This window comes from Asparagus officinalis, chromosome 10 (assembly GCF_001876935.1).
Source record: "Asparagus officinalis chromosome 10, Aspof.V1, whole genome shotgun sequence".
In the NCBI taxonomy this organism is placed as follows: Eukaryota; Viridiplantae; Streptophyta; class Magnoliopsida; order Asparagales; family Asparagaceae; genus Asparagus; species Asparagus officinalis.
Window position 1 is genome coordinate 12,149,446 of NC_033803.1, and position 18,132 is coordinate 12,167,577.

At 39.5% G+C, this 18,132-nt stretch overlaps 1 protein-coding gene across 1 annotated transcript; it reads left to right on the plus strand.

Annotated features, from left to right (window-relative positions):
• On the plus strand, positions 1,009 to 15,089 carry LOC109826463 (proteinaceous RNase P 1, chloroplastic/mitochondrial-like). Its single transcript, XM_020393494.1, is given in 12 exon segments — positions 1,009 to 1,871; positions 1,873 to 2,148; positions 4,417 to 4,506; positions 4,617 to 4,798; positions 7,854 to 7,974; positions 9,366 to 9,431; positions 9,749 to 9,886; positions 10,878 to 11,075; positions 11,917 to 12,096; positions 13,099 to 13,266; positions 14,005 to 14,151; positions 14,659 to 15,089. Coding segments are annotated over 12 exon segments (1,818 nt in total). The 5' UTR covers positions 1,009 to 1,730; the 3' UTR covers positions 14,770 to 15,089.

The following is an 18,132-nucleotide window of genomic DNA, read 5'->3' on the forward strand; positions in this document are numbered from 1 at the left end:
GTCGGTTATTGTCCAGTAAACAAAACGAAAAAAACCTCAAGCACTCATGCACTCACGTGGGACCTGTTCACGTGCTCTTCAGGGGGGGGTGTCTACGTGAGATAAGATAAAGTTAGGAGGTTTTGCGAGACACCTTGTAGTTTAAGGGGGTTAAGTGAGATACGCAAACTTCAGGGGGGTTATGTGCAATAACCCACAACGTTCAGGGTTTTTTTGATGAGATGAGTCGGCTTCGGAGCGCCAAGGTGGAAATGATGTCTTTGTAGACGACACGATAGATTTGGGTCAGGATCAGGAACCCAATCCGAAAACATATAAAAATCCATCAAAAAAGACCCACGCCCAAACCGGCAGACCCAAGCCCAAGCCCCTGACGACGAGCTGGACCAGGACGAATGCCGCATTAGGCGGGCTCTCTCCCTTGCTCTCTCATCCGCCGTTCTCTTCTCTCCTCCCCCAAAACCCTAAATCCCTTCTTCCTCAACCTCCACCACCGCCACAACCGCCGCCGGCCATGCTTCGTCCCTCTCCTTCCCTCTTCAAATCCTCTCTAAAACCCGGCCGTCCAACACCACCGCCGCCGCCCGCATGACCACATCAAAGCCTAACCTAACCCTAGCTCCCGCTCCTTCCAAGAAATCCCGCCGCCAGACGACCCCGACGCCGTCCTCCGCCACAAAATCGGCATCTGCAGCCGCAACCAAGGACCTCGCCGAGGCCCTCCGCCTCTTCGACACCCTGCCCGAAGAGACTCCATCCCCTCTTCCTCCCCATATACAACTCCCTCCTCTACCTCTGCTCCCTCTCCCCCTCCCCAAATCCTCTCGAGGCTACGAAATCTACGATCAGTTGTTGGCTTGACAAGAATTGAGCCGCAATGAAGGCCACTTTCACTTCGCTCGCCGCCGATTGGCGGCCAATGATAAGAACCCGGGGAGGGCTTTTGAGTTTGTTAAGCAGATGATGGCGGCGGCGATCCCGCCGAAGCTGAAGGTCTTCAACAGCCCCTGACGACGAGCTGGACCAGGACGAATGCCGCATTAGGCGGGCTCTCTCCCTTGCTCTCTCATCCGCCGTTCTCTTCTCTCCTCCCCCAAAACCCTAAATCCCTTCTTCCTCAACCTCCACCACCGCCACAACCGCCGCCGGCCATGCTTCGTCCCTCTCCTTCCCTCTTCAAATCCTCTCTAAAACCCGGCCGTCCAACACCACCGCCGCCGCCCGCATGACCACATCAAAGCCTAACCTAACCCTAGCTCCCGCTCCTTCCAAGAAATCCCGCCGCCAGACGACCCCGACGCCGTCCTCCGCCACAAAATCGGCATCTGCAGCCGCAACCAAGGACCTCGCCGAGGCCCTCCGCCTCTTCGACACCCTGCCCGAAGAGACTCCATCCCCTCTTCCTCCCCATATACAACTCCCTCCTCTACCTCTGCTCCCTCTCCCCCTCCCCAAATCCTCTCGAGGCTACGAAATCTACGATCAGTTGTTGGCTTGACAAGAATTGAGCCGCAATGAAGGCCACTTTCACTTCGCTCGCCGCCGATTGGCGGCCAATGATAAGAACCCGGGGAGGGCTTTTGAGTTTGTTAAGCAGATGATGGCGGCGGCGATCCCGCCGAAGCTGAAGGTCTTACGGGCCGGCGTTGCTTGGCTTTTGTGAAATTGGGATTTTGAGAGTGCGCGGAGTTGAGTTGGCATATGATGAGAATGGGTTTTGCCGGAGGAGGATGAGGCTTAGGGGATTGCTGGAAGTTAGTGCTGGGACGAAGAGGGGAGATGAGGTGTATAGATCTTGCATAGGTTGCGGAACTTTGGTCAGGAGAGTTGGGGAGGAGACGGTGGAGGCGGTGGAGGAGTGGTTTATGTCGAGACGCGCGGAGGGGGCGGAATAAGGAGAAGTGGGATGAAGGGGAAGTTGAAGGAGGGGGCGGTCAAGGGAGGGGAGGGTGGCATGGGATTGGTGGTGGGGAAGGGGAGGTGGAGCGTGGGAGGAAGCGTAGAATGAACGGGGATGGGGTTTGCCGGCGGTGCGGGGAGAGATTGGTATGTATTGATATCGATCCGGTGGAGACCGAGGAGTTTGGGAGAAAGTTGGCGAATTTGGCTTGTGAGAGGGAGGCGAAGGCTGACTTCACTGGATTTCAGGTTTGTTTGCATGAGTTGCTTATGTTTGTGTTTGTAATTTTAAATACTTGTTTGCTTAGAGATAGGAAGTGCTTTCGTCCCTAAATCTTTTACATACTGAGCCTGGGTCTGCATTGGTTATCTTAAACACTTGTGAAACATCTTGAATGGATTTAAAACTTGTTTTCTCAGAGAATTGAAGTGCTTTTGTTCTTAAATCTTTAACATATCGGCTCTGGCTCTGCATTAGATACCTTAAATTTTTTGAAACATCTTGAATGAATTTATACTTTTTGCTTAGACAATCTGAGTGCTTTTGTTCCTAAATCTCTGACATATTGGCTCTTGCTCTGCATTGGTTATCTTGAACACTTGCGAACCATTGAATACATTTATTTCATAATTACAGCAGCCTAACCTTTATTAGCTCATTCTGGTCCTTGGTGTTGATGCTTCTGGTCCTTGGTGTTGATGCTGAAGGAGATGACACTAATCAGTGCCATTTGAAGGATATTGTCAACCCCTGGATTGACAATATGATAAATGATTTCCTTATTTTTCTGTTTGTTTCTTATGGTAGATTTGTTTAGTTGCAGTTTTTGAAGACTTGTTTACTTAGAGCATAGGAGTGTGCTTTTGTCCTCCACACTTTGAAGCATTTAGAAGGGTTTTATTCAAAAATTTCCACTGGCTAACATTTATTAGCCCATTCTGGTCCTTAGTGCCATGCAGAAGGATGTGACATATAGTCAATGTACATGTACTGGATAATCTATATTTTTAGCAAGGGATACTACGAGCATGTTTGGCAATTTACTTATAAATAACTTATTCTACTTATAAGTACTTTTTTCCTTATATAAGGTACCGATCTTATATTTGGTGAGAGTTAACTTTTTTCACTTATTTCTTACTTATACCCAACTTATTTTTTACCTACTTATAAGGAGTTTTTTTATTTTTGGCCAAAAGACCAAAATAACCTCGATCCCCCTTTATCAATCTACAGCAGATCTCAAAAATAAGAATTTATTAAGTAGTGCCACTATTAAGTAATTGTTAAATAATAAATTTAATTAATTAATCAATAGTTTTATTAACTTATTATTTAATTAATAAGAAATTAATTAATTAAATAGTGTCATTATTTATTTAATTACTTATTTATGAAATAGTAATTTAATTAATTAATTAATAATTATATTATATTATTTAAGTTAAAGATTTTACCAAATACTTTGCTTTTTTAAACCTCCTTATAAGGAGTTTTAAAAATAAATAATAAGTAACTTATAAGGTTTCAAAAAGTAAGTAGTAGCCAAACATGCTCTACATTGGTTGCGCAGTTCATGAGTGATCACTTTCTATTATAGCCATCAAAACCTACATGTTTCTGATGCAGTATCATTTTAAATACATAGTGCACATAGTATTATTCCATTTACATGCAGCGATTTGAGGTTTTGGATGGATTATAGATGGGCTGCAAATAGGGCGGCTTGAGGTTCTGTGTCCAACCCAACCCCGCTAAGTGAGCGGGATGGCTAGTTTGGGTTATGGTTGTACCTGAGACAATTGGTAGCCTTAGTTACTGGTTGTATTTGTCCTTGGTAAAACTTTCATTGGGGGGATTGGTATGTACCTCATGCAAAGACTTGTCTTAGGAAGGTATATTATCTTTATCTTCTTTTATAATTTCCTTTTGTTAAGGCCTTGTTTAATCGCTTCTAATTTGAGGGGAAAAGTTGGAACATGTTGGAATTGTTGAGTCCACATCAACTTTCTATACTTTGCATTGTTTGGTTGAGAAGATAAACGGGGTTGATCAGCCACCCAAAAAGCCGATTTCTCTCCTCAATACCAAACCCTTCAAAATTGGAGGGATTTTGGTTGAGATTTAATGAACTGTCAGCCCTGTGTGGATGTACCTTCTCTTAGCTACAGTAACTCCCCCCACCCCCCCCCCCCCCAAAAAAAAAAAAAAAAAACAACAAATCAACACACGAAAACATAAGAATATAGTTATATTCAAAGAAATACGCCACTTAGCACACATCTCAAGCCTCGTGACCTGCTGTACTTCTTATAATCAACTCTAGTCATTTATGAATTCTCAATTTTCGACATGTCATGCATTTTAATATGACAAATGAATGAATTGCATGGAAAGATGTGTCCATGCTTTTTTTACTGTTAATCTAATTCCGTTTTCAAAGAATATTCTGTTTTTTTTTTAATGTTTTTTGTTTCTGGAAAGAAGTTTTTGGTGACATATAATACTAATTTCAGGAGTGGCTTGAGCATCACGGGCCATTTGATGCTGTTGTTGATGGGGCGAACATAGGGCTGTATAATCAAAAAAACTTCAGCTTTATCCAGGTAAACATCTGCGTATACATTATGATTCACGATGTGGTTCTTATTGTGGCAGATGTAATGTCCCATGAATTCTAGTTAAAGTAGACACGTTTTTTTTACATGTATGGCAGCTAAATTCTGTTGTAAATGGATTACGCCAACTAAGTCCAACAAAAAAACTGCCACTTATTGTGTTACATAGCCGGAGGGTAAAAGGAGGGCTTGCTGATAATCCAAGCAATAAGAAGCTGCTGGAAGGTTGGCGGAGGGCTGGTGCACTTTATGCTACTCCGTATGGATCAAATGATGACTGGTTAGTGCATCTTTACTTATGCCTGACTAAACTATGTTTGAGAAGATGTGTCATTTATAATAAATGCTTCATGATGAAATGTAAGATGCCTGGAGCTAAGTTATCTTGGCACCTCATCTGGGTTTCTGTATATGTGTTGGACTTCGACAATCCTTGGGCACTTCTTGAATATGCTTACGTATGATTTTATTCAGACATGTAATAAATTATTTAATACTCGCCATTCAGTTCTTAGACCATTACACTTACTGTCCACTTCCTGCACTTGTTGAAGACATGTAAAGCTTGTTTCGACCAATACCCAATCTAGAAGTATGATTTTAAAGAGTCATCTGTATATTTAATTCATAAATGGTTACTTTTTCTATCTTTAATCTATTTAATAAATAAAAAATAAAAATGTTATAAGATTTATAGTTTTCATAACATGTGAATGAAAACCAAAATTGATCTCATGTACATTATTAATTTCAATATGTATATATGGTCGTGTCTTCGTATTCTGCCATTTACAAATTTTCTGTATCATGTACCCCTATATGCACTCGCACCCGCACCCGTGTAACATCTACTTGCAGCCACTCTAGCTTTTGTTAACAGGAAGGTGTTTCTCGCACTGTTTAGTTAATAAGATTTCTGGTTCATTGAGTGATAAGACATAGCTTGCACACTAAGGATGTGCATCCCTAATAGAAGCCTAGTAGGTAGAGAATGTCAGTAAATATGTGGAGGAAGATATGAAAAATGTTCCCAGGTATTCCCCTTCTCCTTGCACCACAATAAACCATGTTTTGCACATCTTGTCTCCATAGAGTGAGGTCTTTTTTATCTGTTTTTCATAAGAACTTATCAACCCTAATTTGGTAGTATGTTTCTGTTTTGTCTTCATGTATTTTGTGCCTTAGATATGAACATGATTTTGTGGAATCACTAAACGAGTCAAATTAAATGAGCTTCAAGCTGTTGTATTTGTGTTTGCTCAGTCACGATAACTACTTTAAGGCTTTCTTCAAGTTCAGGGTCCTTAGATTACCAATCACACCCTAACTGAGTCTTAAGGTTCTCTAACCCATTTATTGTCCTAGGAAGCTAGTTGCAAATGAATGTATGTGAAAACTTTATAATTTATAAACATCAAATGTTAAAGATTTTCAAGGAGAAATCTGGCTACCATACTATGTTACCCCGACACAGCAAAATGGGTGCCGTAGCCGTGTCGGGTGCGGTTTGGGTACGGTTCCGCACCCAAACGGCAGGGACACGGCGATTTCACGAGTGAGGGGAAAAAAGTTGCGAACCTGGAGGGAAGACCGTTGAGGACGATCTTCAAGGGACGACGAGCTTTAAGGGATGACGAACTTCGAGGGAGGAGCCGACGACGAGCTTCGAGGGATGAGTCGGCGACGAGCTTCGAGCGAGGAGTGAACGACCAGCTTTGAGGGAGATTTGTGAAAACCCTAGCCCGTAACCCATTCTTTGACGGAGACGAGCTTCGACAGAGACAAGCTTCGGAGGAGGCGACGGAGACGAGCTTCGGAGGAGGCGACAGAGACGAGCTTCGCGGAAATTGGAGGCGACGGAGACGAGCTTCGCGGAAATTGGAGGCGACGAAGACTGGGGAAACCTAGGGGGAGGTTGCGGTTTTATAAGGGGGGAGGTTGCGGTTTGGGTTTGGGTTTTATATGGGGAGGGTTTAGGTTTGGGTTTATATAAGTAATAATATTAGTTCTAAACTTTTAAATAAAATAAAAATACTTTTCTATTTCTTAGAAATGTTAAATAAAATAAAAATAGCTTGTCATATTTTGGGGTATATTTGCAAATGTAATAGGTATTCAATTCAACACTGATCTAAAGTGAATTATTTTATATATATACAGCCGTGTCCCCGTACGCTACTTTTTACAAATTTGCCGTGTCCCGTACCCGTACCCGTACCCGTACCTAGGCAACATTGCTACCATATAAAGCATTGGATTGTATTATTAAATTATGTGCTTGTTTTGGATAATTATTGCATCCTAACAACAATAATAGTCATTTCAGTCAAAATGCAACAGTTTATTATGCTCTTGAGATATGAACTTGTTAATCATAACATGGTTATTTTTCCATTTCTCACCTACTTCAAATTATATTCTTTATTTATCTGAAGAGACTATCATTCCAAGGCTTGGGATTATAGAATAGGTTCCAAGTTACTAGTTATATGTCCTGGATTTTTTTTTCATGTTTTTGGGGTATTTATAATTTATTGTACTAGACACGAAACCAAATGAATATACTTAGAAGATATTTGAAATGTAGTTGAATTGTGTTAAATTAAGTTATCGACCTTTTGATAAGTCAAGCTAGACCTTGAGTCAAGTTGAACAAATATGAGCTAACAAGAAGTCGAGCACCTATGTAGGGTAGGTACTTCTTCATGAAGCCCTACCTGTGTCGTAACACGAATAGGGCACCAAAACTTCATTGGACACTCCACGGGCGTGCTCATACACTTATACAAACGTGTATTTAATTATGTAAGGCATTTGTTAATTTTAAAACATGTGATATGCTTCTTGAACGTATATTGTACACTTTACATGCCCTTCTTGACACTCGTTGGACAGTTGTCGGGTTTGTTTCAGTCCCTATCAGTTTAAAACTATGATTTTTTAAGGGTCTTTGGGTATAGGGTTAAAAACAAGCAATTTGCTAATTTTTAATCTACATAGTAAAAGAACCATATAAGAAACATAAAAATATTGCATGAGTTTTAAATCTCATAAACTGTGAGTGTAAAAAGAAATATTAATCTATTGTGGATTGTTATATATAGTTGTGTCCCCGTACCCTACCTTTTATGAATTATCCTTGTCCCGTACTCATCCACACCCGTATCCGCACCCATACCCATGTCTATGTTAGCATAGCTTGAGCACGAATATGATCTAAACTGAGTATAGTTACGTTCATGTTCATTCAACGTTTTGTGAGCTTAAAGTTTCAGGCTTAGGTCATTTCTGTGGAGTTTGAACAACCTTTGATAATAGGTTTTCTACTATCGCAGGTACTGGTTGTATGCGGCTGTTAAGTCTAGATCTTTGCTTGTTACAAATGATGAGATGAGGGACCACTTGTTTGAACTGCTAGGAACCAGTTTCTTTCCAAGATGGAAGGAGAAGCATCAGGTTTGTTCTTTTACTCCTAAATTCCTAATAAGATGAATCATTGCAATTGCAAACATTTTCACATGTTGCATCATTCATAAAATATTTAATACACGACTTTCTTTTTGCTTGGAATCAGTACAAGATTTAATTCGATATTGGTACCTCCTGATGACATTCTTACAGTTTTAATTGTTGAGAAAGTTTCTCCAAGCATGCTGCCCTGACCTGAAGTTTTAACTTCATCATAACCAGGGCTGGTCCATTATAATGAATTGCTTTGTCAACATCGCATTTTCCTCTCTTTAAATTGCAAATAATTGTTTGAATCATGCACAATTGATTCACTACCCTTGCGTGTTTAGCCTTGTGTGTTTAGCAACGTCAGTTCCCGAACTTGCGTAGTAGCGGTGAGAAATGTGTTCTAGTATAGCTGTCATTATCTTTGGTCTGTTATTGTCCACATGATTTATTATATACAGTTTGAATAAGTTCATCCTTTGCCCATGCGGACGATTTCAGATTTTAAATTTCTCATGGTTCTATGTGGTATCTTGATATTCTGCAATTCATACTTCCAATCTGTGCATAATCATAAGTGGCAGTAACATCAGTTTGACTCAGGATTGTAGGGAGGCATTCTCATGGTTCGTATTAGGTGTCTAAAAATGCCTTTCTTTTCGAGAAACAACAGGTTTAATTACTTAATATCTAATGTCAAACTTAAGTCAGCGTTGTTTGTTGCGTTTTGGTTTGGTTCTCGGGACCTCCTTGGTGTCTGAATCTTGCCACTTTTCATGACTAAATGATAACATACGATTGCAAATAGGGATATAAATGCGTGCTCGATGATTGTAGCCAATGTTATTTGGCAATATACGCTGTTCTGAGAAAAAAAAGGAAAAAAAGGGATATGAACACGTGCAATACGTTATTTGAGAAGATTAATTAATTACATAATTCCAATAACATATGGGGTTTGGATCAGCAAAATTTCAATTAAAGAACTCGACATCAACTGGCAGTTTTGAAGGCTAATTTCATCGGTAACCTTTGTTTTTTCACACTTGTCTAGATCTGAGGGTACATAACTGTTTATTGTCAAATCATTAATAAAGTTTTATTCTGCAGTAATGGTTTCATCTTCATTTTCTTTTGAAGACTCTTGCAAAATGCTAGATATATTCTCATGCCAGTTGGAATTTGTTACTATTTAAGAACATGTAATTAGATCTTTTGAAGGTGTATACCTCCTTAGAATTTCCATAGGATGTAAATTAGATAATAATTTGTTACAAATCATCCCTATTATAGTTGTGACAGATTAGAAGTATAAATCCCGGTTACATTCTACTTGTTTCATAGGAGCTATTTATAGTCTTCATCTCTAACTTGCATATTGGTATTGGCAGGTGAGATTAACATTTAAACGAGGTCCAAATTTCCACATGCCACCTCCCTATTCGATTGTTATACAGGTAATGGATCTAATTTGCACCTGCATTCCCTATTGTGTTAGTGTAGACAGGTTTTAGATTAAACGAAATGATTATAAATTCTTCATAATGCAAACAAAGGACTGCGTATTTGCTTGACTGCAATTTTGCTCCAAGACCTGTAGTTTAGCTTGGGCCTATCAGTTATATTTAGCAGTGGAAAATATATATTATTTAAGTGTTTTTCATCTTTTGACTTGCTCTTTTCATTTCCTAAAATCCGTGATAAGTTGCTTTTATCAGTTTCTGTTTTCGGCTGTTCATTTGCTTTAGTCGTTACTTTTCCTCACTTTACGCAGGAATCTGAAAGAGGCAGCTGGCATATACCAACAATTTCGGGCGATGACATCGAAACACTTAGGCAGTGGGTTTGTGCAACTAGGGATATTGATGCAGTCTCTTTTCGTTCTGCTCCTCAGTTAGCCCAGATGAAACTGTAATTTATACCAAGTTAACACCCAGTTCATCGGGAGTTTTGGTTCCTTCTTCCCTGAGAAGAGTTGGATTTATTCATCCACCTGTTGTAATATAACAGTTCCCATTTATTGGAATAATTTTTCTGATGCAATTTATTCTTCCTTGAATGAATAATTTAATTATGTTCTCTCTCGCGGAAATGCCTGTGTACAAATATTTTCCTTTCTTTCGGGCACCGGGATTGCAATACTTGATGTCAATTTATGTCACTTATCTTACAGATGCCTGGGTGGGAATGTCTTCTGCTTTGCTCTTGGCTTTATGTGTGTCATGGAGCTAAATGTAGAATTCCCTATAGTAACTTTTTTTTTTAAATTGTTATTTATCTACGTGAATTTGAAGGATACCAGATGATCTTAAATGTGAGCTTCTTTGTCTATAGTTTTCTAATATAAATCAGGCTATTCGGTAACGCCGATCTTATTTTGAAGGGGAAAGGCTTGGATGAGGATGAAGATAGCCGATAATCTTACAATTACCTGTTCTCTCTTGTGTGCGGTAGTATTTAAAGAAAGTGCAGCAGATTTTTTTTCCCGACTTTTTCAAATCTTGAGCTTGCCATAGGTGATGCTCCTACAAGAGAGAGAAGTTAATTTCAAACCCAGCTTATCTTCCAAGAGCCGTTCTAATCATTCCACATGGCCATCTCATTATCCCTTCGTTCAGAAGCACCACCAATGAGATAAGGCCACGTGGCACAATGTGGGCATCTCTCTCTCTCTCTCTCTCTCTCTCTCTCTCTCTCGTGGTGAATGAGCAGGCTACTTGAGTGTGATTGAATCCAGACCACAAGAAGGCTGAAGGGAGAAGACCAACCTCACAAAAGAATCCAAATCACAGTACCAAAGAATTCCTCAATCAAACCAATGGAGGGTTGGGCTGAAGACCGTGGAGATGGTGAAGGCCAAGAGAGATAGATGAAGGGAAAGACACAGTACTGTCTGTTAGCAGCTCACCATCATCTTCATCTTCTTGCTTGATGCTTTCATGGCTTGCTTCTCAACAAGGAATGCATTCATTAACAACTCATTTACTGCTACCAGCTCGCATTCTGCAGGAAAAAGAGCTATGTCTAGTTTGGGCTCCGCCAAGCCTCTCCTTGCATTGTCTTGTGATAGGAGGGACTCTTATGGATCTGTTGTGCTACAGGTACTAAACACCTCTCTCTTCTTTTGTTTGTTTTACTTCTTGTAGATTGTAGACAATGCCCATAGTTTTCTTATGTTTATCAGATTGTGATGTTGCTATTGTTGCATGGATGGATTTGTCTGTAAAACTTTGCAGATATTGTCATGTGCATCGATCATGACTTCATTGACTTGTTGTGTGTACTTTGGGGGGGAGAAAATCATGCCCGATGATTATACTTTTTCCGTTGAGGAATTCTTTTTTTGCCTCCAATTTATTCAGTTCATCAAACATTTAGCATGTTTCGTCTAGGATCATATCCTTCATCAGCTGTCTAGTTTTTATCACCACTTTTTCATCAAGTTAACAACATTGTCGTGACAAAGAACATCACAATTGGACACCAATTTGGAGAGCTACCTTGGCAATAGAAAGTGAAGGACAAGCACGATCAAGGTTAATTGCGGATAGATCCCCTGTACTATCGCAGTTCCTACTGTAGCACATAGATCCCTGAGTGAATTTTTTGACCCTTTTCAGGCCTGCGACCATATATTTACTTAGGAGGTCTACCTACAACAGCAGAACTCTTTCAGGGAGTCTATCTACACAATAAAAATGCGACATCAGTAAGTTTAATCTGGCGATAATACTGGGGGTCTATCTGCAATTAACCCGACAATCAATGTCAACTAATTCATTTTGTTAGGTGAGCGAAAAACAGATAAGAGCGTGCTGGTAGACTGATAGCACAATAATCAGTAGTGGAGCCTTCTAATGGAGTCCAGCTTGATTAAAATGCACAATAATCAGTTCTCATATATTATGAGCCTGAAACTAATGTATGTGTTTCTATGATCAGGCTGTAAGTCTTTTGGGACATCCGGCAAGATTTGAAGCTTCCAAGCTAAAGGTAGTTTTCATGGGAGAGGAAATTGAAAAACAGCCTTTGTTAACCATTCCAAGAGCCTACACTCTCACACATTGCGACTTTACAGCCAATTTGACCTTAGCCGTCTCCAACAATATCACCAATGATATGGTATGATCTACATCTTCTATGAGCCATCTTGATGAATTTACTTTGTCATTACTTGCCTCGTGAAGTGATGAAGATTTAACATTTTTGGTTAACGAATCTACCCTCTTCTGGCAAATAGTTCACTCTGATGATCTCTCTCTAGCTGAAGCAAATAGTTTGAGTGCATGTATGATGGTTTCATTCATAGAAATTTTCATGTTCATAACAAAAACTAATAGGTCGTTCATTCTGAAATTTCTTCTGCCATACTCTGCTTAGTCCTTATATATATTGTTAATCATTTATTCCTTCCTAAGAAAAATGCTTGATTCTTGAGTTACATGGCAACTAGTATATACCAGATATTTTGTTTGTTTGCATATGGTATGGAAAATACATTCATTTGAGGGTGTGGCATACTCATTTAAGGATTTGATGACCTCACCATGCTAACACTTCACCAATAATCTACAGATTCAAAGCTCTCTGCTCGCCAACTCAGCTCTGTGTAGACCTTTTTTTTATAAATAAATAAAGATAAGCTCTGTGTAGACTTGGGAACTTAATTCTAGTTTATGTTAGATTCTTGGAGTTCATATAAACTGTATACTAGGTTGAAGTCCCAATCCTAGAAATACTACTTACAGTTAATTCTTGGAGTTCATATAAACTGTATGCTAGGTTGAAGTTGTAGCACTTACGAAACTATCGTGTCATATGCTATTATATTGTAGGAATGAGAGTACTGGCATTTGGATGGATGAGCATACTCTCTCTCTCTCTCTCTCTCACGTAATATACTCTCGTTTCTCTTTAAGTGTGCATTTATGTTTGTCAAGTATCCAGGTCCCCAGGTCCTACTTATATGGATTTTTTGCATCGTTATTTTCGTGTCATGTCCAACAACCGAATGATTTAGTATTTCTAACTAAAGTGTCAGATATTCCTCTGAAACAAGAAAAATAATGAACAATTAGACATCTTGTCAAATTATCAAATGACAGTTTCTCATGTTGATGACAGCTGAGGGAGTGGCAAACGACATTACAGAGGGACGACGTTGTAGCCGAGTGGAAAAAAGTGAAAGATGAGATGTCTTTGCATGTTCACTGCTATGTAAGTGGCGCCAATCCCGTCCAAGAGCTTGCTGCTGGGTTTAGATACTATGTCTTCTCTAAGGAGCTTCCGTTGGTAAGTATTTTGCTTAAGCATTAATTATATTCTCATTTTAAATATCATCACCATAAATTTCTTCCTCCTGTTTTCCCATTAATAAGGACGGCTTATTTTCTCTTTGGTACCTCAAAATTTTCCTGGTTTTTCACTTTGATACTCCAAAGTATTTAACACTTTGCCAAAGTTTCAATTCCATTTGATACCCTCCCAGATGTCATTAGATTTTCTGTTAAAATTTGTACATTTTAGGTCAATTTTCCTAGTTGATAGGATAGGGTTCCAAACAACCAAATGTTCCCATAGTAGCGGACGGGGATAGCACCTGGGATAAATTTAGTATAAAACCTAATGCAATTTGGATGGGGGTATCAAAGTGAAATGAGATGGAAACTTTGGGGTATCAAAAGGTTAAAAAATAATTTGAAGTAGCAAAGCTAAAACTGGGTAAACTTTGGGGCACCAACGTGAAAATAAACAGATAATATACCCAGGAGGTGAGATAGCCATGAAACCCCTATCATCGTGAAGTTTAAATCCAGCTGCCATCGGCAACCCTCCATACTTGAATAATTCTTGGATTAAGAGAACTGCGTTTATCTGCAGCTATATAGAAGCCAGGTTATTTAAATGGAAACATCTCCATGTTGATGAAGTTGTTATGATAATTTATTCATCGAACATATGATTTGACTTTCGAGCATTAAAAGTTAATGAAGACACCACGATAATAGCTGTAGTTTTGATTATTATTAGGTTCTTGAAGCTGTTGTTTATGGAGACTCTGCCCTGTTCAGCAAGCATCCCGAGCTGATGGAGGCTGTGGTGTTTGTGTATTTTCATTCCAATTCAAAGAAGTACAACAAAGTTGAATGCTGGGGTCCTCTTAAAGAAGCAACACAGGTAAGGAAATCCTTGCCCTGCACTTAGGACTCATAAGGTAAGTTTCAGAATCCCCCAATAAGTTTGGGTGTTGTTCACTTAACCCCCAAAGTTTGAAAATTTCACTCGACCCTCAATAAGTTTGTCCCAAAACCTCCAGAACTAACCCTGTTAGCTTTGGTCTGTCGTGTGCTGTCAAAAGACCAACATACCCAGCATCTTTTATATGTTTCATCCTAAAATCACTTCTCCCTCTTCTTTCTCCTCTGTGGTCGCGTATGCTCCCAGATCGGAGCTCCCAATCCCCTAAAATTGTTTTCGGTAGTTTCATCCTTCAAGCCTCTAAATTGATGATAGTTTATGTAGCGTCGTCATGGGTGTTAAGTGAAAGAATATCTTTTGGTGGTTTTCTAGATTTCCCAACTTATTTGGGGTTATAATAAATTTTCAAACTAATTGGGGGGCTTTGAAATTACCCAAACCTATATGTAATGGACTGTTACGCTTACATGTTGCTTTGATCTCCAGAGAACACTCAACTTGAAATTAGATGGCTCACAAAGTGCATTCCTTGAAAGAATTGGGAAATGGGTGAACCCCGGAACATTATTACACGCCTTTTTTGCCTTACTTCTCTGACATTATAATCGAAAGCAATATATGAGTAAACTGGCAATGAAGAAAGATGCATGACATTGCCCGCAATCCATTCTTTCGTTCCGATTCTTTCTACTATAAGTAGATCTGATCATCGAAATTGTATGAACGCATGAAACGATTGATTGGCTACTCCAGGGGGGGAAGGCCTTGTTTCTGTTAAGTTTCAGAATGAAACAAGTGTTTATATTTTGTTTTCCATAAATTCATGGAGCATGAATGGAGTTCGTTCAACTTGTACAAAACAAATGGTACACACTTTTTATTTTGTTGTGTTATCTGAACTTTGTTTTTTTCTCTCAGTCTGGGGTCATTGTTATTTAGAAGCATCTCTCTTATACAATTTTACTGGTGGTGTCAAGTATGGATCACTTGCTAAAGTTACATATTTCACTGTTCGTGAAGCTTACTGTTTTCTGATAAAATGTTCTCTACGTCCTCTTGATAGCCTATGTATATGATCATAAACGGCGCATATCGAAGTTTTGAGTGAAGCAGAAAAGTTCGATGACAGATAACACATTTGACAGTCCCTTTGGTAAAAAACCATGTTACTCGTGATAAAAATGTCAAACAAGTTCAAGGAATGCCACAGCTTTTACCCTCTCAACCTCACTTATGTTAAGAGTTTTTGGTTAACCTCTTTATCTTTGTTTTAATTGGTATTAGGGTCTAAAAAACAAGAAAACCGTCTTCTGTAAGTTTGTAATTTAAGTTGCAGTTACAATTTTGAGGGAAGCTACCCAGCGAGTGATTTCAATCAGCCTGCATTGTTCTTTATCCACTGAATACTTGATGCATCAAACGAACAATAATAATCTTCGAACTAGTGCATTATTTCCTAAGCTCTCTCGCAATGCGCTAACGAAAAACATAAACCGAGAGATATTTTGGTCGTAAAGGGACCAATAATCGCAAGGCATCTTGGGCAGCGATTGCGAAGATTTGAGGGACTAGTGTGAAACTATTAAAGATGCGAGGGACTAATATCTAAATAACCCTATCTTGTTTACGGGTGCTACCCACCTTGAAGTTGCAAACTTTATTGTCCCCCAAACTTAAAAAAGCCTCACACTGCCTTTAATCACGCCACGCAAACGAGCTGCTCCTGTTAAAAGTCACCGCCCATCATTATCACAAAATCCCATGTATCCGTTGCCCAACGGTTTCCAACCCCGCCGATACAATTTAAACTTCTCTCAGACTCCTTAAAATCTACCTCCTCACTCTATTTTTATTTCTCAAATCCATAAAAAATGGGCACTTGCATTAGCAAATGCTGCATCAATTCCTCTCCTCCTCAAACAAATACAAACTGTCCTCAAGACAAGCTTGTCATCTCTCAATCTCAACTCCCCCCTGAACAAATTCAACCCCCTTCATTATCATCATCTTCTTCATTGTCTTCCTCTTCGAATTCTCTGTCTTCGGTATCTAGCACTAGTATTAGTTCTTCTTCTTGTCCTTCGGTTTCGAGCAAAAGCGTAACCATGAAAAGCCCAGACATAATCATTCTTGACCCTCATAGGTACTGCCCCCCAAAGCCGAAGATGTTGCCATCGAAAAGAGAGAGATCGTGCTCGCCTCAAAGGCCGATTGCTAGGCACAAGAGCTTGAGGAGTGAGAATAAGCCAGTAGTTTCTAACCCGAGTAGGACGCTGAGCTCTAGGAATAATGGGGTCAAGGATTCACACAGGCTAGTGAAGAGAAATGAGAAGGTTAAGCCTTTGAATCTTTGTAGCTCACAGAAGAGATTAGGTTTGAAAGTTGTGGAGGATTTGGACAATCCTCTAATATCGATGGAGTGCTTCATCTTCTTGTGATGAGAGAAGGGTTTTGATCGGAGTCAAGCTAGTTTGATTGTGTATGACATAAGTACTTGTTGATTTCAATGGTCAACCAGATTATATTGGCTTGTATTGATTGATTGTACATTATATATATATTTTTTTTTTCGTTTTTAGAAGTATAGTTTGTTGGATTGAGCGTGTGATTTTTTTTTTCCGGAGAATTTTCAGTGTTCTGTTGCGGTGTGGATGTATTCTTGAAAATAAAAGAATGATATTCGTTTAGTATACAAATGCAGTTGAAAAATACATTTACTTTTAGTATACCTTTACTAAATTAACTCAAGTTGCCTGTATCTGAGAACTTTCACAGACCAAAATACATAAGCAAGTGGGTTTAGCATTGATGAGACTATCCTAGTTACATTAGAACTGATCACGGTTAAGATTGGAACTTCTACAAATAAAAAAGATTAAATTAGATGAAAGACAGCTGTACTTACTGTCTTTTATAAAGGGTAAATTGCACTAAACCCCCATGGAATTTCAGTGCTTTGTAGTAAACCCCCATGAAACTTTCAAAATCACACCGAAACCCCGGTGAACTTTTTGGAGCTGCAGAAAAGCCCTTGAACTTTCAAAATTCCTTTTTTTTTTTGTTGTTTTTTGGTTCTAGTTTATGTTAGTTCATGGGGATTTTTGACAAAAGCTGTGTGATTATGAAAGTTTATATGGGAGTTCGCTACGATTGAAGCTGCGTTTGACATACAAGAATGAGTGGGAATGGAATAAAATTCCAAATTGTCATTCATACCCATACTAAACATGATGTGTTTTGAAATACTAAAAATAACATTCCCATTTCTTATCAATTTTATTAGAAAATTTCTATAGAGTTACCGAATAAGCCACACTGCGACTTCTACGGGCCAAATGCGTAACACTAAAGTTAGCATTCCTAAACCAGGCCTATAAAGTCCATAAAAGGCCTATAAGGCCCGTTACGAAAATTTGGTAGTTAAGCTTTGGGCGGGGGCCGCGCGTGCGCGTTCCCCCTCGGCAACAAATAATGACGTCCACTCTCCCACTTGGGGAGATGGTAGCCCAGCGCACCCACTGTATGTGCAATGTGGGCCGCTGGACTAGGCCTGGGCCTCCATGATCACCCAAGGACCCCGTCCAGGTAAGTATCTTACATAGTCGCACCCCCTCCTTATTTTATACCCATCTCCCCCTCTTTGATTTCTACTGCACCCGATGTGGGATTAAGCTCCCAACTTTGTTCAACTTTGAAAGTGCATGATCAAATACACGTATCCAGAAAATCCCATCCATACCCCCCTTCAAGTTTCTAAAAAGTTCGGTGTTCCTTCACATCCGACAAGAAATCCAGCCACATTTTGAAGCTTAGCGCCCAAAAAAATTGATGTTACACGGAACAAGTTTAATTATCGAGGAAATTTATTAAAACTAAGTCAATAAAATGGCTTTAAGCTTTGATAATCTCATAAGTGCACAAAGAATCATCGAGGACAGATTAAACATAGCTAGTACGGAG